The sequence below is a fragment of the Excalfactoria chinensis genome, chromosome 1 (assembly GCF_039878825.1).
Source record: "Excalfactoria chinensis isolate bCotChi1 chromosome 1, bCotChi1.hap2, whole genome shotgun sequence".
Classification (NCBI taxonomy): Eukaryota; Metazoa; Chordata; class Aves; order Galliformes; family Phasianidae; genus Excalfactoria; species Excalfactoria chinensis.
In genome coordinates, this window is record NC_092825.1 from 100,569,364 (window position 1) to 100,595,762 (window position 26,399).

The following is a 26,399-nucleotide window of genomic DNA, read 5'->3' on the forward strand; positions in this document are numbered from 1 at the left end:
AGAGGCTTAGAGACTGTGGTCGACTCTTCCAAAACTGCCACGGGAATTTGATCAACAGTGCTTGTAAAAATTAAAGAGAACTGGCTACTCAGGTCGCCGAGGTGGATCGTAAGATTCCATGCTTTGCGGCTGAAGCTAGCGTTACATCGATTCCATCTTATGAACCAGAATCCTTGAAAAATAATCTGCTACAGCAATGCCAAGAAACAAAGGAATGGAAAAAATTAAAAAATCCCTACAGCCTGTCCGAAGAGAATTAAAGCATTTTATGAAGACACAGCAGAGCATTACGCTCAGTTTCTCTATTATTCAATAAGAAAACTGTGAAAGCCTTTTCAAAACTGTTGCGCACATGCCACAGCTCTGAGTTCTGAAAAGTGCCCATTTGGATGGCTGCTGGGGAGGCCGGATGGTTTTGTATCCCCCTGTGACCATAAGGCATTCAAATCCTGCTACCTCTGGATTTGGTTGTGGATAACGCCAGCACAACTTCAGGCATCTTTTTCAGAAACAAAAGTAATTTTCTTTATCTTTGATAAGACCTTGTGTTTATATTTATTATGGCTTTGGCCTGGACAGCGATAAAAACATTGGCTGTTGGCAGGTTTAACATTCTTATCTCAGCATCATGGAGGTCTCAGATACTGCTATCTTTATTATCAGTCAGAGACAACGAGGGCCATCATCCCAAGTTAGATTACCAGGAACTGTTGTATGAAAATTCAGGTTCTTCTCCTCTGGGCACATACAGATCTGCCTGGTTTGTTTCACTGCCTGGCTCCAGCCCCCCTGAAAGCTGAGCCTTTTCCTTTATAAAATACCTCCCATTTTTATAATTTGCTTGGTTTATCTGTATAAATATAATTGTAAATACAAGTATAAATGCCTGCCTCTAGCAGCAACACTCCCCCCTACCCCCCTTTTTCCCCCCCATCTCCCAGCTTCTACCATGTGCATTTACTTGCAATTCAATACTTCTCTTAATGCAGTTCCTACTTTGGTGCTAATGGTCTGCATCAACATCACAGCGGGCACACACACACATAACTGTTACTGGAAACTGTCCTCATCACAGCCCAGTGAATTAGAGAGGTATTCTCCCCACTTTACAGATGAGGAACTGTAGGGAGATAAAGTGTCTTGGCCAAGATCTAACAGGAAGCCTGTGGCCAGCGATGCTAACCACTTTGGCTGCTGCAACTAAATCCGACAATAATCCTGAATCACAGCCCTGAGAAAACAGAAGCTGAAACACAACCCTCCCGGACTGCAGGCCACTATCGTCCCACCTCCACATCCTCACTAGAAAGCACTCCCTGAGATCAAAAGAACTACAACAGCAGCAGAAGTAATTTTAGATCCCTGTTTGAGGGTCCTTAGCACTCGAAAGGTCCTACATCTACCAAGACCCAAGATCACCAGGCTCCTGGCTATTTCTAGATGCTAAATTACATGATAAAGCTTTCTTGCTGTTTTTCCACCTGTAGACCAGATTCTTCTATAAGGCATCATGAGTAAAGTTCAGTAAGCTTTCTTCCAAAAAAAAAACCTCTAATCACACTCATAGCATTATACTTAACAAATATCAGAAAGGCTCCTGTAGATCTTCCTTCTAGCAAAAAAAAATACTCCCTGTATTATTACATACAACACCTAGATCACCAAGGCTGTAAAAGATGCAGTCAGTAAGGGGTTGCCGCTGTTCTGCTAGATTATGCAGTCAGTTTATTTCTTTCGAAGGCCCTCGTGGTCCTTTCAGATAGAAAAAAAAAAAAATACAGAAAAAGAAGATCTTAAGATACTGAAACTTGAAAATGAGAACACATTACCAAATGAGACCAGAATGAAAAAGAGGGGAGTGAAGTTACTTTCAAGATCTTCTACAGAGCAGACAGGATCTCAGAACCAGTTTAAGGTTGTGATACAAGCTGGAAAAAGCAGGAAGATGCTTAGCTTACTTCTTGTTGACAGAAGAGTATTCATTAACCACATACTGGTTAACCACAGGACTATATAACCATAAACCTATGTGTCACTCATTGCTGCTTACCAATAATTCTGGCCGTGTTTTTCTCTGGTGGTTCTGTTTCATTTACATTTAGTTTTATTAAGTGGTTTTATCATTTTCATTCATAGCTTCTACATTATTCATTCATGTGTCTGGTTGACAAAAGTAGGTTTAGATTGGAGGTACTGTTAGTGAAACGTGTTTTATGGATGTACCTGCTTTGGGATGATAGCACATCTATAAACTATAAAGGAACAGGTGCCTCCAAGGCTGTCAGACAGCCTGAGTGAAGGCCTAAGCTCTACAGTGACTGTAGAGAGGGGTCTCACAACGCAAGAAGACCTTCTGAAATGCTGGCCTGGCTCAGATGCTTCAAATAATCACAATGACAATTTGGTTATGGTCCAGCAGTGACAGCAAGCTAGTATTGCTAGTATTAAGAACTTCTTTACAGTGAAAGTGACGGAGCACTGGAACAGGCTGCCCAGGGAGGTGGTGGAGTCTCCTTCTCTGGAGATATTCAAGACTCGCCTGGACGCCTACCTGTGTGACGTGGTGTAAGGAGCCTGCTTTGGCAGGGGGGTTGGACTCGATGATCTCTAGAGGTCCCTTCCAACCCCTACAATTTTGTGATTCTGTATGTAGCCCTTCACTGACTAACACCAAAATCTGAGATCCTATGGTCCCATAAAACTACAGGAAAACACACAGAGCTTAGTTCAGGTCCATGATGTATGCCTCGGTATGTTTAAGCCAATCCCTACGCCCTCCTTTTGGGAGTCTTTGCTGATGGTGGAACGCTTGAAAGATAATGTCCATGCCAAGCTGTACCTTGCTGGGTGTAAGAGTCCTTTCAGAGACTGCTGCTCTCCATAGCTCCCACAGTAGCACCTATTATTAGCTACAGAGCACCTGCTGAGCCCAAAGATTAATTCTCCTGATGTGGGACAGAGCTCTGCCATTGAAAACCCTCCTGACAGACATCATGCATTCCCTCACATGCGTAAGGAAAGAGCATGAGACTCACTGCTTCCATCGACTCGTCCCACATAACTAGGATAGGAAAAACTGCCTGGTAATGTTTATTTTGCAGGAGCATTAAAGTCAGTACTCTTTCAGAAAAAAAATAATAATAATGGAAACAGTAGCAGTTCTGGCTGAAATACAACACTCACTTTTGAAAGAGAAACTGGAGACTGTCAAAGCGCTGGTCAGAGACTGGGCTGGAAACTGTGCCTTCAAGAATGGCTGCTTACTTGACAGCCAAAGTATGTCAGATTAAACCAGTTGTCCCCAGCTTCTTACTTCACAGGATTGCTAACAAGATCCCCTGATGCTGTGCAAAGCTGTAAGAGCTGCAAGTGCAGAGTGCAATGCCAGCCAACGCCTGCTCAGCAATACTGCTCCTCGACCAGAAAAAGGCAAAGATCAGCCTCCGGTTCCCAGGCACATGAAGGTGTTGTGCCCATGCTGCATTGCAACACAGTGAACTGAACTTTGCATTCAGCTGCATCGCATCTGTCTGAGTCTGGAAGCAAAGAGAGCCATGAGCTCACACCTGGCAGGGAGAGGGATTTATGTCACTCGTCCTCCAGAACAGTCCTGCACTGGACTGACGGGCTCTAGAGGGAGCAATAGGCTTGTAAACAACGGCCCCTGGGAATGTCCAAGAGGAAATGAGGGGGAAAAAATGAATCCTAAGTGACAACATAGTCACATGAAGCTCCTGTGCGCTGCTTTTGTCAGCTCTGAGCAGTGTCATGGCCAAATGCAACTGTGGGGGTGGCGGGGAGGGGAAGGCATGCTTGAAATCAATGGCTGCATGGGCAGATGCAAGGTGGAATGAGAACAGATAGTTGAGTCCACTCCTCAAACCTACCCCTTCACTTTAATCCATCCCATAGCTACAAAAAAGATTGATTCCACTGAAGAAGGGTTAACCAAATGAGGGATTACTGCACTTTGCTTTGGGGATTTTTTACTGCCGATCATAGATGTACCATATATATATATATAAAGACAAGGGGGGATGGTTTTAAACTGAGGCAGGGGAGGTTTAGATTCAGTATTAGGAGGAAGTTTTTCACACAGAGGGTGGTGGAACTGGAACAAGTTGCCCAAGGAGGCTGCAGATGCCCCATCCCTGGAGGCATTCAAGGCCAGGCTGGATGTGGCTCTGGGCAGCCTGGGCTGCTGGTTAGTGACCCTGCATGTAGCAGGGGGGTTGAAACTGGATGATCACTGTGGTCCTCTTCAACCCAGGCCATTCTGTGATTCTACGACTGTGATATACATTGTACGTCATTATGGTAAAATATTAAATAAAACAGAATAAGAAGGGAAAGGAGCCAAGAATGCTTGTGCTGATAAGGACAAAAGGCATTGATGGAAAAATATGATATAAAAAAATACAATGCAAATTATATTACAGACGTTTCTATGATATTAACGAGAGACTTCCAGATCTTTGTAAAGGAGTGTATAGCACTATTCATTCAGCTTCTACTTTTTAGTACTCATGCACTTCCTTGTATTAAACCACGCTAAACAATCCATCGTACACACCTTTACAATTTCTCACAACATCTTCCCAGGGGTCTGCCAACGTAAAGATACCTGCTGTGCTTTAATAACATACTGGACAGCATCCCTGGGCAGGAAGCAATGCACACACATTCACTCTCAACAGTTGACTGCTGTACACTGGGGCCAAATTTTGCCATTTTTCTCACTTAAGGCACATTATAACTTATTAGCTGAATAATTCAAATGTAATCAATAGGGCGAAAAGGGCCAACATAATTTGACCCTGCATTAGTTAACTGTTGCTCATGATACAAGCGAAATATTTTTGTAGTTCTTCCAACTGTATGCCCAGCCACAAAAAAAAAACAGCACAACTCCAGATTCTGTCCCTGTATGAGAACTGTGCTGTTGCCAGTGCCAGGTTCACAAGGTAAGAGCACCGCTTTGCCTGTTACGCTTGGTCCAGTGGCTGTTCTATCAGAAAAGCACTGCAGCTGAAGTAGGTGGCATAAAGAAAAAAGAGCGTCATTTGTTTACCAGCAGTACCGCAAATGCCGCTGAATTTAAATATAAGAAAAACCTGTTATAACCCTCACACACTGCAGCGCTATAAAGGGTTTGCAAACTCTGACCACCGCTGAACAACGGACCAAATGGATCAATGAGCACACAGGGAAATGGCAGCAAAGCAGGGTCACAGCCCAAAACAACACAGGGACCGTGCATGCAAATCAGCTGCATGGACAACCGATCCCTTTGCATATTTGCGGGGTTATCCTGTGTGAGTGTGAAGCAAGTATGAGATATGGGAAATTCACCTGCCAAACCAGACTGGGTCAGCATGAAGGTGCACTTTTGAGCATTGCTGTCAAGTGCCTCGCTCCAGGAAGTTCTCCTATCTGTGTTTACACAGCATTTACTCGCACAGAATGAAAACCTGATCCCAATATATCAGTAGGTGTTTTGTTCTAGATTTACATGGGACGAAGCCTCCATGCAAATGGCCCAAAGGGTCTTGCTACACACTTGGCCCCAGTGCTGAACTTCATTTGCCGCACAACAGCTGCTGTCAGATTTGCAAGCAGCTCTGCTGAGCTGAGCAGGGCATTGCCACAGGGCTCCTGCCCGTCTGCTTTTCTCTTAACTTCCTGCAGCATAGCCTAGCACTGAGGAAGGACGTGTGCCTCCTCTGCTCCTCCTCACCTGTTCTCCAGCCCTTTTTCACCACTGATTCCCTGTGCTGGAAGGCTGGAGGAAGGTTTTATCTGGGGTGAAATCATTTCAAGGCCTTATTCTGGTGAAGCGTACACACGGCATTTAACCCAAGGCAATGCAGGGACCACGTTAAGCAACCAAAATTACATAACTGAAATCTGAGCAACGTTAATAGAGGCACTGCCAATCTCAGCAGGTGCTATAACATCTACATTTACCCTAAAACCATTATCTGGGTGATAAGGACAGTCTCTTTTTTTGGCCAGTTGTTTACATTTTAATTTGATGAGTTTGTGTGCAGCTAGTTTCACTTCTGCACTGACGATAGGTTTCACTTCTCAGTTCCATTTGCTGTCATCACGATATCCGCACCGCCTCCTGCAGCCTTGCAGGGGCCTCCATGCTAATCCCATCCTCAACAGCCTGGCAAAGTGTGTAAAAGTGCAGCCACCACCACTGCTGCTGCTACACTGTGAGCCTGCAAGGTAGCCCTGCTCTGCTCAGGGATTGATGTCCATGGTGTTGCATACAAGCAATCAGTCTCAATTTTGATCCCTTCAAGTTCCTTCCCTTGAGTTACTACTTCAACTACCTGCATCCTGTTTTTTCATCACACAAATATGAGGAGTGTGGTTCGGCAGATAACCACAAAAGCACAATTTCAACTGTTTAGAGACAAAGCTGTGGTGGTTCAGCAGCAGGAGATACCAAGTGTAGATACCAAATGGTCATGGTCATTTATCAGGAAGGGAGCTGCTCCCTATGATATGTTCCTATCTGGAGGACATCTCTGAGCTTTTATCAAACTCACTGAAGAGGGGAAACATGCAGCCAAGTGATTTGAGACCTGGGTTGCAGGAAGGAGGTCTCTGAAGGCAGGGTGTTTTACGCTGGTCAGCCCAATAGCAGCTTCATCATTAGTCAGTTCTATATGGCAACGTCAGCAATCCACAAACACGCAAAACCACCAGGAATTCCCCTATATTTTGATGTTGTCTGATTTCTGAAAAGTGACTCTTTCAAACTAGGGTAGGCATTTGGCTGGCATAAACATTAGGTTTATATCCTATGTATGTTCCAGCTTTCAGGCTTTGAGACCGAGGTTGTGTGTGCATGTGTGTGTGTGAGTGCAGGCACCAGAATAGCAACCACATCTGTCAGTAAGACAAAAAAGTATTTTTCCATCCTGTTTTGAAAGATGACCTGAGTGACCTATTTTAACTGAATCTTGAGGGTGGGATGCCTTCTTAGATTGAAAGCCTGCAGATCAGGTTTGCAAAATGGATTAAAGCATTAAAAGATTGGGTTGAGGGGGGAGTAGAGAGAAGACCTTTTAATGGAAAAGCCAAGCAGCCTCTAACTATAAGTGGAGTTGCTGCAGTAACCACTATAAAATTCTTATGAACTTGGGTGGAGACAATAATTACAGCACAGGAAGAATGAGATGCTATGGGGTGCTTGGCCTCTGCAGCAGAGCTGTAGCTCATAGAGATTATAAACCGAGTTTTAAAATAAAGTGCTTCTTGCTACAGTTTTAAGACTTGAAATGTATATGCACAATTTACACAAATATATGTGCCGCTAGCGTTTGAACACAGATTTTGAGAGGGTGGAATTAAAGTGTCGGTAAGAATTAGAAGAGCTATCTTTCCCCCTGCCAAGATGACTCTAATATAAGTTTCTGACACTCCACTTGTACTGGCCACACCAACTTCTGCTTTCAAGCTGTGGCTTACCACATATCAAGGAGCCGTTTTCTTTTTTTTCACTGCGGTATCGTTTTAGTTTTAAACACGGTGCTTCCCTATACTCGGAGCCTAGGGTATCTGTACATAAACATACATTCAGAGATGACAGCCTCCAGAAGCACATCCAGCTCTGGTAGAACAAAACCACCATCGTTCAGCCGAGTGCTGTGTCACTGACCAACAGTTCAGGGAAAAAAACAGCAATGGGAGCTCAAAATGGAAAAGACACTTCAAAATGAAATGACTTAAATGCAAAGCTACCAACCACCTTCTCACTGAGAATGCCTTGGGATCCTTAAGCCTAATAACAGTCCTTAACTTAGCAATAATTTCAAGCCATTAATAAGCTTTTTGAGGTAGAAATTATCACCCACACTTTAGAGGGAATGAGACAGACATGAAAAGGTGAAGACCCAGATTCACAAGAGGATTTAGCTGCCTGAAGTGGGATTCAGGTTTGATTTAAATGCTTCAGCCCCAAATTACACCCCTCGGCGTCCTTGTCCAGGCACCTTCTGTCTGAGAGAGCTTCCCCTGCTGCATGGCCCTGCTTTTCTGTGGCCACAAGTTCAGTCCCTGGGGAAGAACAGCTTGGTGTGGCCGGCTGTGAGACCAACGGTGTAATGGCTGTTGTGGTTTGTGGCAGATGCTATTCTGGGGCACCTTCACCTCATGGTGCATGGTCCCACGAGCCTCGAGAAAGCCCTCTGAGATCTAAGTTCTGTGGGAGCTCCCTCTGCCTTTTTGCAGTACCTGGCCTGGGCTCCTCTCTGGACAGACATGGCACACCTCAGTGCTTTAGCCTGCTGCTGGGGTCTGAGTTTAGCACACTCCTTGCCCTGCACAAGAAGAAGGATGATGGTGAGGCTGCAGGCACAGTGAACCGTGGAGGCATGGGTTCACTGGAAGAGCAATATGTCGCTCTGAATGCGGCAGGTGAGGAGCCCTTTGTGATCATCACTGCCAGTTCAGCAAGGGCGACGTGGGCCTGCAGAGGCCTCAAACAGGAAAGCCAGCCTGACAGGTCACTTCTCCAGCAGCAGCCTGAGCGTGGGAGTGTGCGTGGGGACTGTTTACTCTGCACTCATTTTCTTAGAGGAAGGACTCCTCCATGCTGTCATTACGCTAATGCAATGCACATTGATTTAAGAGCTCAGCAGAAGTCTGGGGTCACTTGATGGATATCCGTGCAGTCAGCGATGGGGAGATAACACTGCCATTATGAAACTGGGTCCTGCCAAGCTTTACCGGGGACAACTTCCAAGAGCAGAACGGCCTCTGAAGCCTCAGATATGGACACAGCTTTGTCAGAGTTGCAGTGCATAAAGTCTGGCCTGTGGAAACACTGCAGCCTTGCCAAAGTATTTCCTTCAGTTCCTCCCTAAACTTCAGGGAACTGATGTGTGTATGATCTGCTCCAGGCACCGCCCTGCTGAAGAGCACTGATGGCATCAAGCCTTCAAGACATTGCTTTTCTCCTTGCCTTCCCTCGGCCCTCTCTACCAGCAAAGCCTGCATGGCATGGGTGGGCAGTTCCCTGTAGGAGAGCAATGGAGGGGATCAAAGATCCACCCAAGCACCACACCACAGGTCAAACCTGGCTCTGGTTGTACAAGCATGAGGCCCAGCTTGTTTGTTGCCTGCAGGCACCACCATGATACACACAAAAGCACCTCAAGCCACTGCACATCTGGATGTGACCTGGCCTCCCTGGCATCAGTGAGGGGCTCTTGGTGACTGTCTCAAAGGGAACAGGCACTGATGGGAGATGGGGAATATGATGTGGAGATGAATGCACGATGCAGATGAAAGGAATGAAGCTTAAAAGAGGCTAAGAAACTGTATTGAAATAGTGTGATGGGGAAAATAGGCGAAGCAGGCTGGGAGCAAAAGAGTAGAGAGTCAGCCAGTATCAAGGTAGAAGAAAAAATAGTGGGTGTTTTTGTTTGTTTGTTTGTTTTTGCTGTTGCTAAAGGATTTTTTGAAGGGAACAGGGACTGATTCAAACTGCTGAGGGTTTATGCACATGACTATGCTGGAAAAGGAAGGCTCTGCTGACAGCAATTGTAAGCCACTGATTTGCAGCATCCTCACTTTTGCTAAGGCTGAGTGAGCTGACAAGAAGTGCTTGCCACAGGACAGTCATCTGAAGTTCACTAGCCAGCCCTGAAGCCAAGATCCTAATTAATATCAGAATGACTTCATTCTGAGTACAAAACAGCAGTTGTTACTTGGGTTGTAATATACGTGCATACGTACCTATCTACCTACACACAAAAATAAACATGTTATTTGACCAGAACAACCAATGAAGGGGGGCATGCTAAAATACAAAGCAGATAAAAAATTGAACAGAAAGAAAGAAAAAAGTAAAAAGAAAAAGCTCAAGGGCAAGTAGATCACTTGAAACTATGCAACCTCTTCATTTAGAGAGATCCTTTGTCTTCCTGACACAGTATCCTGGTCAGCCCCACTTCTTTTATCATCACAGAAAATAAGAAAATGCTTGGAGGATAGTGTCTGCCTCATCCTCATCCCTACCCTGCCTTTAAAAAATGTACAAGCACAGCTCTGCACAACCAAAAAATAGATTTATTGTTATTGGAATGAGGGCAGTGGTTCAGCACTTGGCATGGTCACTGTTTACAGCAGTAATGCTCCCGGAGACAGGAAGTTCTCAAAATCACTCTGCCATTATTTTTCTCCTGTTGACGCTTTCTGATTGAGAGCTCTTTCACCCAGACCAAATTTTAAGTAACCCAGCAGAGTGTTTGTGAGCTGGCAAAGATATCTCCAGTCATGCTCAGCCTCGCAGACCACATGATGTTTTCGATGCAGACACCCTCTCTGAGCTGTATCATATACTTTCTTACACAATCAGCAATTCAGAGAAAAACGGCTGCACGTATTAAGTCTGCACCCATGACGACTGGGGCTGGATGTTAGCAATAAGCAAGCCTGCTCCCCTGCCTCCTTCATCCAGCCCCTGTCCAGGGCTTGTGCTGGGAACAGCCGTGCTTAAAGAGCTGGCTTTGCTCAGCAGTCTCACCGTGACCCGTACTGACTGACCTCAAAGACGCTCTGACTCGTGGGCATTAGGGTCAAGAGTCCTCTCGCTGAATGCTGGCAAGGCTACGTCATTCACACAGAGCTCTCGATGAAATGAGCGACACAGCCAAGCACCCATGTGTCACTCAAGAACAAAATGACCACTTCCAGTCCCTGTCTTTTAGAGAAAAATTCACTTGGGTCACACAGGATGGCAGGGGAGAGCCCTGTGATACACATCTACAACTAACCAAAGCAGGGTGAGGATTTCTGTGCCAAACACCTCTCGGTGGCACATCCTCTATTGCTGTACACCCGTCGGCCTGAGGTATCGATAACCAGTTGTTTTTCAGCTCTACCAACTGACTCCTTTTCAGCTCTGATTGCTGCTGTGTTTCTTCTATTTTTGTCCTGCCTGGCAAGCGTGGCAAGTCATTACTCCAGTATCTGATACCACATCCCCTGAAGCATTCCAATGGTTTGGACCCAGACCTGGGTGGCTGCTTAATGCTGATTTTACGATCCTGCTGAATAGCATCCTCCTCTGTTTTGCACATACTTTTGTAATTTTGAATGCGCTTAAGTAAAAACAAAACAAATTTCAACTAAGTGCCTACATAACACAACCACAAGCTGAAGCTACACAGAAGGAGCAAAATTCTGACTTCAGAAGAGCAATAAAAATAATTGGATTCAGGACCCGGGCCAGTAATTCTTGTCTTTGGACTATTTCTGAGATTCCAGCTCAAACTGATTTTTCTTCCCCAAAATCATATCCAGAAGGAAGACTTCTGGAGGCAGAACCTTACGACTCTGCTTGGTAACCTACCTCCTGTGCTCTCCTACAGGCTGCTTCTGTGAAAAACGGGTACTTTTCTCAACTCCAAAGAAAACGATTGTGAAATTTATTCAGACGAGCCTAATCCTGACAGCGGGCAGAAAACATATATGCAGGCTCAGTGTTCAGTTCTTTCCAAAACTCAGTTTTTAAAAAGGACCCTGCTGGAAAGCTCACTGTATCACAAAGCTCCAGCTACAGATTCCAGATTTAAATTGAGATCTTCTACAGCAAGCCAAGACAATTCCTCATTAGCTACTATTATGATAACCTATTAATAACCATTTTCATCTGGAAAACATGTTTATTTGTTGTTGCTGTTGTTGTTCTTACTGCTGCGTTCTACAAAGAAGATAGTTACTGGGATTAATGATTCCAAGAGGAAAATATGTAATGCTTACTGAGCCACGAGGCTTGCCCTCTCCAAAATAACTATTTATTTTTAATTTTATCCAATGAACTTCCATGGTGTCAGGCTTTTTGCACTGGATTTATTTCACCGTCGTTACACAAACTTGCTCCTTACACATTGAGAAAACAGGGCACCCTGCACTAGCAGCAAGTTTGAAGTTGGAAATGTTTATGAATGGAGGGAGGAAAAAGTGTTTTTTAAACAGGTAAGCAGGCACGAGGGGCTGAGATTGGCTGAAGTTTTAAACTACATTTTTCTTTCAGAAATTACTTACTGGAGTTTACAAGCCAGACAGGCAGGTTTTCCCAGTAGCATTCTCAAACCAGGGTGAGGAATAGCAAGCCTGGACCCCAGCCAATTCCAATGTAACTCTGTTTTATTCGGGAAAGCCAGCCAAATTGCTTTCATACGGCATCTCTCTGTTTCGGGAGACGTGTGATATTCTCAGCTCCCATCCTTGGTGTCGAAAACGAGAGTGCCTTTTTAATCCTGAACTGCGGGCACAGCCCAATCAACATAAGGCCAGTGCTTCCCCGTTCAGTATGGAATGAGTGCTGAAATGCCATGCGGTTCTTTAAGGCACAGCTGGTCATGGTGTGCTTTCACAAATGCACAGGATCAGGCCTCTGGATGGAGTGAGTTGTAACGCTCCCATGGAGCTGCTTATTTATTGGGATGGGACAATGGTCCTCTGCAGGAGCGTGTGAAGCAACTGCTGGCTGCCTTGCCAGACCTCACTGAAAGCCCACAGAAGAAAAACTGAACTATTTGTCAGGAATGTCAAGAGCGACAATTTTCTCCCATTTTAAAAGAGAGAGGGAAGTGGCTTGCTGACAGTTCGGTGAGGCTTTAATGGCAATCTTTACACCTGAGCAAGAACTCGTGTGTAGTGAAATATAAGCATGGACCAGGACTGTCACTCGGCAAAGCCGTTCCTTGTTCTCCAGCAGTGATTTTAAATCACCCAGGTACACAAATAATGCCCACTATACCTGCAACCAATGTGAACTTTCAATGGCTATTCATATAATATTCCTGGCATCTCATTATCACTGGTGGCAACCGAACTTATTCAAACTCAAATATTACACAGCAAACAAAGTTTCAGTTAATTTTCCTCTACCGAAGTATCAAAGGCAGCAATGCCCTTTGAAGCAGCCACCTTATGCTTCAGGCTTTATACAAATTCAACAGAACAGCACCTCAGAAATCATGTACCAAATGCAAACAATCCACACCTTTGGAAAACAATCCCCTGTTGGAGGAGTAAACACAAGCATACATTAGTCACTGGCTCCAAAGATGGGCAGCCAATGGGGTTCATGAGATTTAACCTCCAGGACTGGCTAGCAGCATGCAATGCTCCCAAATCACTCTATGGCCGAAATGATCCCCAGCACCTGGGTGTCACACAGTGCACAGCATCCACGTCCGCATGCACACACGTCCGTGAGTGACGGCTTCCAGCCACTGGCACCCAGCAGGCAAGGGGCTCAGAGAGGCTCTCTGCTAACCCTGCTGAATGAATAGCCACTGTTCTCCCTCTGCTGCTGAATTTTGACCTTGAAAATCCCACAGTTCACTGTTATGATTTCTAGCTTCACTACCGTGGCCAGGAACTGAACTACAGGTTTGTTTTTATTAGCTTCTCAGCCACTTTGCCAGCTATTCATTTGAATCTTCTAAACAGTCATCCCTGAATCATAATGCAAATTCCATTTACTGAAAAGGTGGAACCTTTAATATAACAAATGAGCATGTTTAATGACTGATACTTTTAGACATTACAGCATCTCTCATGTTTTCAGTAAATGGATATAATTTTCTCTGCATTACCCTATTATTATTCTTTGCTAGCATTACGAAGCTATGTTCTCAGCTGCGGGTGTTTTCCACCAAGTACATTTTGAAGACAGCCTAAACAACACGATTTAAAAGACATCACCCTTCGTACCCTCAGCTAAAAATGCTGCAGGATACAGAGGGATTGGATGGGGATTTTACACTTAAAATGTACTTGCTGCTTGCATCCGTGTTTCAAGAGGGCCGAGTTCTTCTAAAATTGCAGGCTGTACTTACACTTGAAGAACACCCTCAAATGCATTTGAATTCAAAGGCAAATAGAAGCTGTTGTGTATAATCAGAATGACTTCCTCAGCCTAAAGCTCGACCCATCTGCCACTGCGAATGAGAGATTTTGAGAGAGAGAGCAGAAGTGGGTCACCTTTGAACTCTCCTGAAGTGTGCCCGTAGCTCAGCGTGTGCTTTTAAAGCTGCACGTGCCACCACCACGCATCGAGAGATGGCCCGGGTGCTCCAGGAGAGCCCACGAGTGGGGAAAATGGTGAGCCCCAGACTATTCAATCTGGTTGTGAGGGACAGCAGCTCACAAAATGCTCTGAAAGATGGAATAAAGAAACCTGCGCAAGTGCTGTAGATACTATCGCTTTGATTTGTGAATGCTACAGCACTGAATTGTCCTTAGGTAACAATGTTGTCTTTAGAACGCCGTGATGTTATGTTCCGATTTTACTTGAAGATATGAACTAAACAAAAGGAAAATACATAAGCAAATAGCGTATGAAGTCACATGAAGGATGCGATGGTTTTTTGGTCTTGACCTTAAACCCAAGAGGCTGATTGTTTCCCTGTACTTTCTCTAACCAACAGTTCACTGGCTCCAGTGGGTTTTCTCTAACCACCCCGACCATGCCAAGGTGCTCAACTCATGGGAACAAGGGCAGTAATGCAGGAGGAGTGCTTCAAATGAACTCGTAACAGAAACATGACTGCTTCAAAGCCGTGGTTTTCAAGATTATGGGCTTGAGCTGAAGAGTGACATTAAGAAGCATCCTTCTGTTGCTGTGACGGGCTTTTGGACCAAGCTCTGGACGCCTATTTGTGCACATGGGAGCTTTCCAACAACAGTTTTCATAAATACAGTCTAAGTCGGCTTTGACTTGTTTCTTACACTCTCAAGACCTTTCTATTTGTACCAGTAATTCTCACTTATCGCAGAGAGCCAATATTAAGCTCGTCCATTTAGTTCTGCTCTGTCCTAACCCACCCTTACGCAACCTGCAGTAATACATTAAATAACGACTACTTTGTACAGTTCTACAGCTACTCCAGAGAAAGAAAAGCCAGGGAAACGCTTGTCAGGTTGCAATAAAACCTGATAAAAATTCAGAACCATGTGGGAATTGTTTGTAAGCATAAGCTGACTCACACCATTGCAGAGACTGGCTTTGGAGACTTGTTATTTTAAATTAAAACCGTGTTTTAATTTACACTTAAACATGGGCAATACTGTGCAGGTCCTAAATCGGTGGGGAGGATTCTGGAGTCACACTGAACCTCACCGACTGTGATTTGTTTTGTTGTTTTTTAATGAGATCCTACTGTATAAAAGCTGAATGACTGAAGAATAAACCGAGAAAAACACGCAGCTGATTCTGCACCTTTTAAACTGTCCTCAGGTATCCCCACTGCAGAAAGCTCAACACGTAGCACTCCAATTCTTTCCACGGAACCAGAGCTGGACACAGCTGGTAAAGTTGACCGAACGGTGGCTGCAAACAGATACGTACCTCTTCCACTCCTACCCACGAATCTGAGATCGTTGAACCTCGCCACTTGGTTTTTCATGGCAGCCGTCGCGTTTCTGAGTTCTGCAGAGTAGTTCTCATCGTTTCCAGCCATCACCGTGACCAGCGTCCCATCGGGTACGTCTCCCAAAGCCACTACCTACCAAACCAAAGCACAGAGACCTCAGCTTCCTCACGGGATGTGTGTTTTTGGGAATAGAACATCAACAAGTGATGAGATAAAACAGGAAAAAACAGCAGCAACAAAAATGAATGCAGACTAGAAATTGTTCAGGGAAAACCATGCAGACTTACGGCTACATTTTCACATTGACCCGCGTCCAAAATACAAAGCATAATGTGCACCTCGGCACAAAATAAGCCTTCCAAAATATACTTTTGTAATTGGCAGCGTATAAATTTAAGTAACAGGAACTAATTCTGATCTGATTTACTTCAGCAGCCTTACTTTTAAGCTACAGCAAAGTCAGCACAAGCATCTAAACATAACATTTCAAAGAAAACAAACCCAAGCCAATTGCCTCCTGGATGCAGAGGGTCAGGCTGCCCACAGGTGCATCCGTTCCCTCTCTGTTCATCCCACTGATCTGAATATATAAATTCAGAATAAATCCATGGAGAAGCAGGCCTCAACCGAGGGCTCAATCACAACCTACGGAACAATTTTTCCCTTTGGAAGCGTGAAAGCAAATCACTGACTGAAGACCTCACCTGCAATCTGATGGGTGGAAGCTGCAGTCTGAATAAATGAAACAGCTCAGAAGCTTTCACCTCATCCTAAACGTTTGCAACGTAGCACCCCAGTGCCAGTATCTATCAAACTAATATTCAGGAACACAGCATCCGCATTTCTTACGTTGGCAGATGTATGCATTTCTAATGCTAAGCTTTCTGACTCGTACCTGCAACGTTCACAACTTTTACACTAACAAAAACTGTATTTTATCTTATCTTCCTCAGCAAGACTGAATTCTCACTGCAGTTCTCCTTTGCAATGATCGAATGCGTGTCTGGTGTGTCTCTTGATCGACTCTGGCAAAAGTAAGAGCTCGAAATGGGTCCTCTGTTGCAGTGTTTTAAGAACCCGCTGCTCTTGCTAAGACGTTTCCCTAAGTTAAATCTACAAGAGTGACCTCAGGACTACTACCAAAAATAAAGGGGGGGACTAGGGGGGGAGAAAAAAAGTCGAGTTCATTTCTATTTCCTCTTTTACATACTCTAGGAGGAAGTAGTCCTGCAGCAGGTCCTCTGAGTTGCTGTTTGATATTTTTCCTTCCTCTTAGCATTTTCTAGCTTACGTCCACGCAGTTATAATGGGCCCCAGCTAGTCATAGCCCGGGCTGACCGCTGTTAGTTTCTGTTCACACTGCTCTTTCCAAACAAGATCAGCAGCTCCTTTGCTCAATCCGTCTCTGATGCTGACCTTCCAGTAACAAGCATTCCCCCCAGCATGACAGGGAGAGGTATTTTAGAGCTTTTCCTGACGCAGGGCGCTGCTTTTCTCACTTCAGTGCTCTCCCTTCTGCCAACCTATCACCCTTATTTTCACTTCCACATACAAAGTTAAAATCACTGCGTCAAAATTCCTGCTTTATGGCTGTATTTCAGCTTCCTCTTTCTCACTCCTCCACAGCTCGTGCTTTTGTTTTTTCTTCTTCTCCGCGTGCCACTTGATGTCTCTGTGGCCTATTCTGGTCTCTGCTCTGCACTCAGCGTTGTGCCTTTCATAAAGCCCCAGTCTTGGCATCAAACAGTCCCCTCTCAAAACGCTTTGCAAACTTTTCTCTTTCCACAGCGCTGTGCAATGAGTCGGGCTGGCTTAAGCCAGCAGCAGCTGTGGAGTCAAAGCACGCACTTCTAATGAAGTGATCAGAAAACCTGAATACATGCACGTAGAGTAAGGACAGAAGGAAGGGAAAGGGGAAATGTGGGCATCACCCTTGGCTCCCCGCGATGCAGACGGTGCCGGCTTGTTCAAGGAAATACCTGCCAGCATTTTTAGGGAGAAAAACCTTCCCGAATCCAGGGTCAGTCGGCTCTTACAGCACCAATATCGAGAAGCACCGTTTTAAAATCACACTGCGGGCAGCCTCAGCGATAAGAAATGCGAAGAAAACGTTAGAAACGCATAAAAAAAAAAGAGAAAGGCACAGCGCAGAAAAGAAACCAGAGGTAAAAAGGCACAAACAATAGAAGCAGAAATACAAACATTGACATTAGGGGGGAAAAAAACAAAGACTAAACAGATAAGTTGGGACTTGCTGGCTGCTGCTATCTGGGCTCCTAAAAGACGTTTGCTTCCAGAGAAGGGAACAGCAACGCTGCAACACCGCCGGCTATCGAAATGCTCACTGCTTGCGCAGCAATCAAACCAAATCGCCCTTTTTAATGAAGACTGAGCTGATTTCCAAGCAGCGTTTGGACGAGTTATATGCATAGCACCCTGTGAGAGCTATCATGTATTTTTCTCTAAGTTTCTCGGAATCCTTCCTTACTTTAGGAAAAAAAAACAACAAACAATAACGTGCATGGAAAAGGTCGTTACTTTTGGGAGTAATATCCCAAACCTACAGATCGAATGTCAGGAGACAATTTGTCTGAGGAAAAGCGAGGAGAAACCCCTCTGCCTCCTTTATGTCGGTGCAATGTTTGTTAGCAATGGGAGATAATAAAACCCAGCGCTTTTTGCGTCGGATGAGAACATCAGACACAGAGGAAAGAACTGTGTTTTCGGGTTTCTCTTAGACCCAAATAACCGTAAGAATCGCTACTTTACCATAGCCTTCTGCCCGGCGGGCAGGTGCCTTTACCGCGTCCGGAAACGCCCTCCCGGTTTTGGTGATTTTTACTTTTTTTCCCCCTTCATTTTCCTTTCCTTGCGTATTCTGAGGGCAAACCACGCCACGAGCGCTTTCGGCTCTTCGGAGGAGCTTTAACCCGCGGCTGAGCTGCTCCGGCGGGGTTCCGCGCAACTCTGCCTTCCAGGAGAGTTCCCAGCGATGAACGAACTTTGGGAAACGCTCCCGAAGCCCCGGGAGCCGCGCCGGTTGCCTGCCCCCACAAGCCGCCTGAGGGACCGGGATGGGGCGAGGGGTGGTCCTGCGCTGAGCGCTCTGCGAAGCTCTGCCGATCTCCCATCCTAACTCTGAGCTTCGGGGCGCTCCTGCCTTGAGGGGATGAGTAAGGAGCAACACGAAAATCGCTCAGCCTGCGGCAGGCCGAAGTAAAAAAAAAAAGCAGAAAACGAGCAAAGCGAGGGGGGAGAGTTTTGTCTACAGTCGGGTAACGGGAAGAGGGGACGCGACTAGGAGGGAGGGAAACGCTGAGCTCCGCACCCGTGTCGTGGGTGGCAGTAGGGACGGGGGGAGAGCTGGGATGGGAGCCCCGTGTTGAGTCGAGGCTTTGTGTGGGCTCCGAGCGGGGGTTGGGGGGGGGGGGAAAGAGAGAGAGAGAGAGAGAAGAAAAGAAGAAAGAAGGAAAAAGAAAAGAAAGGAAGAAGAGAAAGAAGAGGAAGAAAGGAGAGAAAGAAGGAAAAAATGAAAGAAAATAAAAAAGGAATTTGATTTCCTTTTTTTTTTTTTAGTCTATTTTTAATATATTTTCTCTTTTTTTGAGGGCTCTCCCGTCTCTGGCACCCCATCTCGGTGCTGCTGGTGCTCCTCGGGTTCGGCCCTTTATTTTTCCCCCCCTCCTCCCGCAAAGGATCCGTGCCGGCTGCCGCGGGGCAGCGGCTGGGCAGAGCTCCCCGGGTCGCTCGGGTCGGGCTGTGCGCGGCGGCCCCGTGTTCCCCATCGCGGGGTCGCCTCCTGCCCGCCCTCCCCACCTCAACTCTTTTCCCGTCCCTTTCCTTCTCCCCGTCCCGTCCGGTCCCCTGCCCTCCCCGCCCGCCCCCGGTGCGGCCGTACCTTGAAGGCGATGGGCAGCGTCTTGTTGCAGCGCCAGTGGGTGGGCAGCACGGAGCAGAGGAAGTTGGGGCTGTCGGTGCGCACCAGCTCCCCGGGGTGGTCCGCCAGGACCTCCACCATGCTGCGGTCGGCGGCGCGCAGCTTCCCGGCCAGCGCTCCGCTGTGCTCGGCGCCGGGCAGCGGCAGCGGCTCGCTCATCTTCCCCGGGCTCAGCGCGGTGGAGGGCGGCGTGAAGCGGCGGCTGGTGCTGGTATCTACGGGGATACGCATCACAACAAGCCTGTTGAGTGAGGGACCTCCGAGGGCTTGGGGCAAAACAGCGAAGCGAGAGGAACTCTTCGGCGAGCCGCTCTCTGGGGAGCGACATACACGGGCGCGGGGCGGGGAGCCGGGGGCAACTCGTTTGGCTGCCGGTGCCCGCTGGTAGTTCGTAGCCGGACGCGGGGGCGGCTCCGCGGGGCCGAACGGGGCGCGCCGGGCTCCGAGGGACGCTCAGGGTTCCGCCGGGCACAGCTGCGCGCACGGGCCCGGACGCGCGCACACACGCGCGCCGCGCGTCATAAAGTATTGACGGCTCGATCCGCCGGGGCTTAAACACGGCGGGGATCCATCAGTGCTCTGCGGCCCGGCTGGGATATTTGTTTCAGATTTCTTTTCTTTTTTTTTTTTTAAGATATATATTTATATATTTTTTAAAGCAGCCTCGAAAATCAGCTTCGGTCGTTTGGTTCGCGTCGCTGTGCGAGGGCTCATGGCCTCGCCATAATTCCCGTAAAAAAAAGAAAAAAAAAAGAAAAAAAGAAAGAAAAAATAATAAAAAAATAAGAATAAAAAGTTCAATGCATGGCTCGAGATGTCTCTCTTTGGGTCTGTCTTTGGGACAGCGCTCTGCGTAAAGCCGCGGCCGACGGCTGAGGCCACCCCCGGGTGTCGGTGCGGCTGCGGGCGCTCTGCGGTCGGTGTGCGCCACAGCGCTCCCTCTCTCTCACTCCCGTTCCCCTCAGCACTCAAACCCACACTGCAATAACTTCGTCACTCGTTGCCAACTCGGTTTGCTTTTTGTTTTTTTGGGGTTTTTGTTTTGGTTTGGGTTTTTTGTTGGTTTTGTTTTGTTTTTTTTTTCCCTTCGGTATCTGAGGCGGTCGGTCTTCCTCTCGCCCCGGCCGCAGGAGAGGCTGCTTAACACGATGTCAACCGCAGCAGGTGGAGCCCCGCCTCGGGCAGCACGGCTCTTCCCTCCGCCGCCTGCAGCACGGGGGTCGGGAGGAGAACAGCGCGCAGAACCCGCGCAGAGCAGCGCAGTCACCCCGCAGCCGGCCGGCAGCGCTCAGCCCCCCGTTTCCAACAGCCCCGCGTCGAGTCGCTGCGAGTTTCCCTTCCGCCAAACGGGTGATTGGGGTTGAAGGTGGGGGGTGGGGGCGGGACGCCGCGCAGACAGCGAAAAGCGGGGATGACCAAAGGCAAAGTTCCCAGCCGGGCACGGCGCTCACAACCTCCAGCCCGGACGGCCACGCGGAGAAGAGCACATTTCCACGGCGCGCAGCCCTCGGGTCTTCACGGGGAGAACCGCCTTCCTGCCCGCACACCGCGCCGGACCCCGCCGCGCTCCGCTCGGCGCTCCGCTCGGCGCCCGCCGCCGCCGGGATGAATGGAGGCGGCCGGCAGCGCGTCGGCTGCGGCGGGCGGAGTGCGGAGGAATGTCATCCCCCCGGCTGCTTTGCATACGGGGAGGGCGCCGGCCAATCACAGCCCTTTCCGGGAGCAGCCAGGGCGCGGCCGCGGGCCAGGGGCTCCTGGAATTGGCGCGCCCGCCGCCGCCGCTACTGTGCGGGCAGCGGTTCCGCGGGCGGTTGCGGTTGCCGCGCGGGACGCGGTTCGTCCGCCGAGGGTTGAGCCCCGAGAGCCGGCCCGGCCGCCCCGGGGCTGTCCCGCAGCGCGGGGCCGGAGGCCCCCGGGGGAGCCGCCGCAGCCGGGCTCCCCGCACGAGGCGGGCAGCAGCGAGGCCGGCGGCGGTGTGCCTGGTGGAGGCGTGGCTGCCCGTGCGGGATGGGTTTGGGCTTCCTCCTTTTTTTTTCTTCCCCCCCCCCAATTTCGGTGCTGGAGTTCCCCGTCCCGAGAGCCGAGCCGCGACGCTGCGGTTCCTCCACCTCGCTCCCTACCCCCGGATGCCCCCTCCCCGCGGTCGCCTCGGGGCCCTCGCCCCCGCGGCCGCGCTTAACAGCTGCGGCGGCGAGCGGGGACTCCCCTCCTTCCTGCCCGGCAGCGGGGAGGCGGGCGGCGGGCGCCGAGCCCCGGGGCGGCCTCCGCTGCAGCTCCGCCACGGGGCCGGCAGAGGGGGCGCGCCGCCCGCCGACGGCGTTCCGACGGCCGCGGAGGAGCTCCGGGGAGCGGCTGCGGGACGGGAGCCGCCGCGGGGAAGGCGGGGGGAGGGCGGAGCCGGCGGCCGCCTGGAAACGGTGCGGAGGCCGAAGTGAAGCGCCGAGCGCTGCTGCGGGGCAGGACAGCGCGCAGGAGGGAAAACACCGGCTTCGTGCGCCCCGCCGCCCGCTCCGTGCGACCCGATAAAGCGGCTCCCGCTCAGGCATCGGGTCCGTGGCATCCCCTGACCTCGCAACCGTGGGGTGTCTATGCCCGCCCGTGCGGTTGGCTCGCTATAAGCCCGTCCCGCACGGCTCCTTCCCTCCCTCAGTCACTCCCCGTCGAGTTGTTCTTTATATGAACTTAGCACGAATTTAAATTGCCGTGGGGATGTTTCCCACTGCTTGAAGGAAAAACAAAACATAACAAAAGAAAAAAGCAAAACAAAACAAAACACACTCGAAAACTATACAGCTGAAGCGTTGTTACACGCTTAAAGCCACCTGGGGAGTACTGTGGCTGGTCGGTCGCTTTTTACGGCCATTGCCGAGATCGCAAGGGCTCTGTTAGCGAAGCGCGCACATCGTGTAACACGTTAAAGTACGCACAGAGCGTCTGAGGTTTTTCTCTTTCTTTCCCTTCTTTTTCTTTGCTGTTTCTCCTATCCCAGCTCCGCGGCTGGCAGCTTTCTGTATTTCAATAAATGAAGGCACGGGGCTGAATTCCGGCCGACGGATCGCACCCTCTCTTCACCTCAGCTCCTCTCTATAAGAGCAAACTAAACCCAGTTCACAGAAAGGCAAAATAAACACATGCGAACGACTAAAAAAAATAACCAACAAGGACAACAACAACAACAACAAAATAAAATCAAAACAGCAAAATAAAACGCCGCTATTTAACAGAAGTCGGGTAAAATAACGCCACGCTTTCCGATCCTTATAACCGGGCATCAGCATGGAGGCCGGCTGAATGGCTGCACCTGGCAGCAGGTGACGGTGTTCCTTCAGGTCGAGCAGTGGATGGTCCCTATCCGTTAGCACCGACCGCACACGGGGGGTTCTGTACTTTATAGCTTGCACAGCCTACCACCTTCCTTGTAATTTTCATAGAATCATAGCATGGCCTGAGTTGCAAAGGACCACAGCGATCATCCAGTTTCAACCCCCCTGCTATGTGCAGGGTCGCCAACCACCAGACCGGGCTGCCCAGAGCCACATCCAGCCCGGGTTTAGTTTTACATGACAAAGACAGCGACTCTCGCAGGGGTTTGTCGACTCCTTACTGTGCTCTGGGTGCACTCTGGAAGAATCGGAACTGCTGAGTGAAGCAGCGGGAGCACCCACGATTATTAGGCAAAGGAAGGCAGCGAGGGACAGCACTGAAAGTCAGTGTTCCTCCCTCCCGCTGCGGCTTTTAGCGCGCCCGACTCCCTGGTTCACGCTCGGACAGCGGCTCCTTTGTGCCAGCATCTCTTTGAAGCGTGAATCTCAACTGGAATCGGAACTTGACCCGTTCACATGCAGCACCGCTTCCATTTGGATGCTGACATTTTTTTTATAGCCATAAGCAAACCGCAACGGATTCTCTTTCTGCCACGCGTTGCCTCTGTTGTGTGGGGTTCGCAGACCACAAAGCACCAAAGTTTTTACTTAAGCAAAAGCTTCGGAAATTTGCGAATTTTCAACACAGCGAATTGCAAAGGGAGAATGTGAGCCTGAGCACTCTGCGAGACCGTGCTGACAAGGAAACCCTCTGCAGGCAAACGGGCAGGGGGGATGCTAGTGCAAAGTGGGTTGGATTTGTGCAGGGAGAGAGCAAACGTGGCTGAGGGACAAAACATTTTGTTAAAGAGCTGCAGACTGTAACAGAAAGTGCACGTAGTGTAAGCACAACACAGAGAACTGGCCACAGACCCTGACTGTGCCACCTTTTAGGAACATCCTCAACCTCTTCTTAGCCACCTTTCTGCCACATGAAAATCTCATTATGCACTCAGTGGGCTTAGACTGGCATTACTCAGTGGGTCATTTCCTCCCTCTTGCACCCAAACGACTTTAATCATAGAATCACAGAATGGCCTGGGTTGCAAAGGACCACGGTGATCATCCAGTTCCAACCCCCTGCTATGTGCAGGGTCACCAACCACTGCACCAGGCTGCCCAGAGCCACATCCAGCCTGGCCTTGAATGCTTCCAGGGATGGGGGCATCCACAGGCTCCTTGGGCAACCTGTTCCAGTGCATCACCACCCTCTGAGTGAAAATACATGTATTAAGGCCGTCCTGAAAATATTTATGATGATGTGAGTGTGCCTTACTTGTAGTGGCAATGAATCACTGGGTTAATGCTTGTAAATAAGATTTGTAGGATCAGGCTTCTGAACTGCCCCTGCAAGTATTTATTGCATAACAGTTATCGTCGTGGGTAATTCCACTGACTGACTTGAAAGCAATGACGACGGTGATGCATTAAATTGTTTTAAATCATGTCGCATTATTCCAGCGCATGGAGAAATGCAGCTGCCTGTAAGTAAAAAGGTGAGGTTGGTGCTCCTTATTTCCTGCACTCATCTCTCACACAATGAAATGTGAATATTTCACCCCAGCACATGAAACATACGTTGCCACTGAGAATGAGATGTGAGATGCCAGCATCATGCTGAGGAGCCTGGCTCTGTGGGCCAGCACTGCACAGGTGCATGATGTGTGATCTCTCTCTGTCTCAGGGAGGGAAGTGCCTGAGCCCCTCCGGCAGTCTCTTCTTTCATCTCTGTTAGCTGATACGAGAATATTTGCTCTGAAAAAGGGGAACTGGCTGCAGCTCAGTTTATGCTAAACAGAGGGGTTGGGATGAATAACAACATATAATGTATCCACTCAGTACCTTTAGTCTGGGCAGCTAACTACCTGCGACCCAACTTTAACACTGGAAAAGGACTCTGTTCTCCTCAGAACATTGTGGTAGTAACAATGCTCACAGAAGTTGTGAGCCATTTCCCATTCAAAATGGACTGAACATTCCATAGTCTTGTCATTTTAAACATTTTAGAGGGTGGACAGAGATGGGACAGACCGAGTCTTTGCTAATGATGTATATGCAAAAGGTAATCAACTATCACTTCCAGCATCCACAGAAGACAGCTATGCTGACAGAATTAAAATGTTCCTTTGTAGACGTGCAGTATAGTCCATAAACCCTCTTTGAAACATGTCTTTAGTTCGCTTGTATGTTTTATCAGTCATTTTATAGTTGGATTTTTGAGTGGTCCTGTGTGGACTCAATGATCCTTATGGGTCCCTTCCAACTCAGGATATTCTATGATTCTAGGACTCCCATTCTGAGGATGTGAGGACATGGACCTACATAAAAGGGAGTTGCCTTTCACTGTTTTACCTCATTGGACCTTCAGAAACTGCAATCCAGAGAGCTGCACCTCTCTGAACTCAGTTTGTCAGCTGGTGGGGGCAATGGGCAGGGAACAGGGACATCTTTCATGAGAGGCTAAACTGTGAATCTGCATCCAGCATTAAGCCCAGATCTGCAAGCCTGTGGGTGGCTGCAGGTCCTCCTAGAGCTTTGCTGGCTGAACAAATGAGGCACAGCAGCAGCTGAAGGAAGAGCTCAGAGCAAGCAGAGCCCCAGAAGGATGGGCAGTGGGAAATGATTTGGCCAACTCTTCTCACTAGCGCAGATGTTATCTCAGTGCTCAGCAGCATAGGGTCACAACTTCATGACCAATGCATCATCCCACCAGCACCACCAAGCCTCAGAGGCTTTTCTCCATCACATCTTATTTCCTCCTTCGCAATTTCCTCAGGGGGAGGATTAATAATTGACATGAAGTTACTGCAGCAGCAGCTGATGTCAATGCCCCTTCTGTCTTATGCTGCATAGCCGGGCCAGCTCAGCTTTGTTGGGAAGTTTCAAAACCTCTTTGCCTTAGAAGTCCTTACTAGCTCGGAGCCAAAAAGCCAGCTTGCTGTCTTCACTCAGAGAAGCTGTGGATTCTCCATCCCTGGAGGTGCTCAAGGCCAGATTGTATGGAGCTGTGGGTAACCTGAGCTGGTCCCTGCCCATGGCAGGGTATTAGATCTAGATGGTCTTTGAGGTCCCTTCCAACCCCATCCATTCTGTGTTTTACAGCGGAATGAACTTCACTCCTTACTCTTGCAGCAGCTGGCAAACTTGCAAGTAGGAGTGGGACTGCGTTAAAGTTTCCACTACAAAAATACCTTTCAGTGGTTTGCCTTGGGTACCTTCCCCATACCTGTGGACTGGGCGTGTGAAGTGCATGATTCTGCCATTAAGATCCATCTCATTTTGCCTTCCTCAGAATGAAAGCTGCTTACACAGTGCAGAGGTGCATGATAGACAGAAGAGGCTCCCCGAGGTGCAGGAGCAGAGGGTCACATCAGAGCCGAAGGAACAGGCTGACTTATTTTCCCAGAGCTTGAATCCCAGTGAGAGCAACGGGTTTAGTCCTGGCCTCAGTGTTATTGGCTATATATCAATGAATGAGGGAGATTACAGAGAAGGGCAACTGCTTTGATTAAAGGTCTGGAAGGAACTACCTATAAGGAAAGATTAAAGGAATTAAATACATACATATAATTTGGGGCAAAAGGGAAGCCAAGGGGACAGCATGACTGCGGTTTACAAGTACATGAAAGACAACTATAAAGAGGAAGGGGAGGAACTGTTTTCATTACTTAAAAATGATAAGACAAGAAA

General features: G+C 48.3%; 1 protein-coding gene across 2 annotated transcripts in view; it reads right to left on the bottom strand.

Annotated features, from left to right (window-relative positions):
- The window catches only part of RUNX1 (RUNX family transcription factor 1), a 65,019-nt gene extending 45,095 nt beyond the window's left edge, over positions 1-19,924 (bottom strand). For both annotated transcript variants that reach the window (XM_072344155.1, XM_072344146.1), the window contains exons 1-2: positions 19,309-19,924; positions 15,386-15,542 (exon numbers count right to left, since the gene is read on the bottom strand). In XM_072344155.1, the coding sequence (XP_072200256.1) occupies positions 15,386-15,542; positions 19,309-19,578 (427 nt within the window). In that variant the 5' untranslated portion in view covers positions 19,579-19,924. The remainder of the gene's footprint in view (positions 1-15,385; positions 15,543-19,308) is intronic.
- Between the last annotated feature and the right edge of the window lie 6,475 nt (positions 19,925-26,399).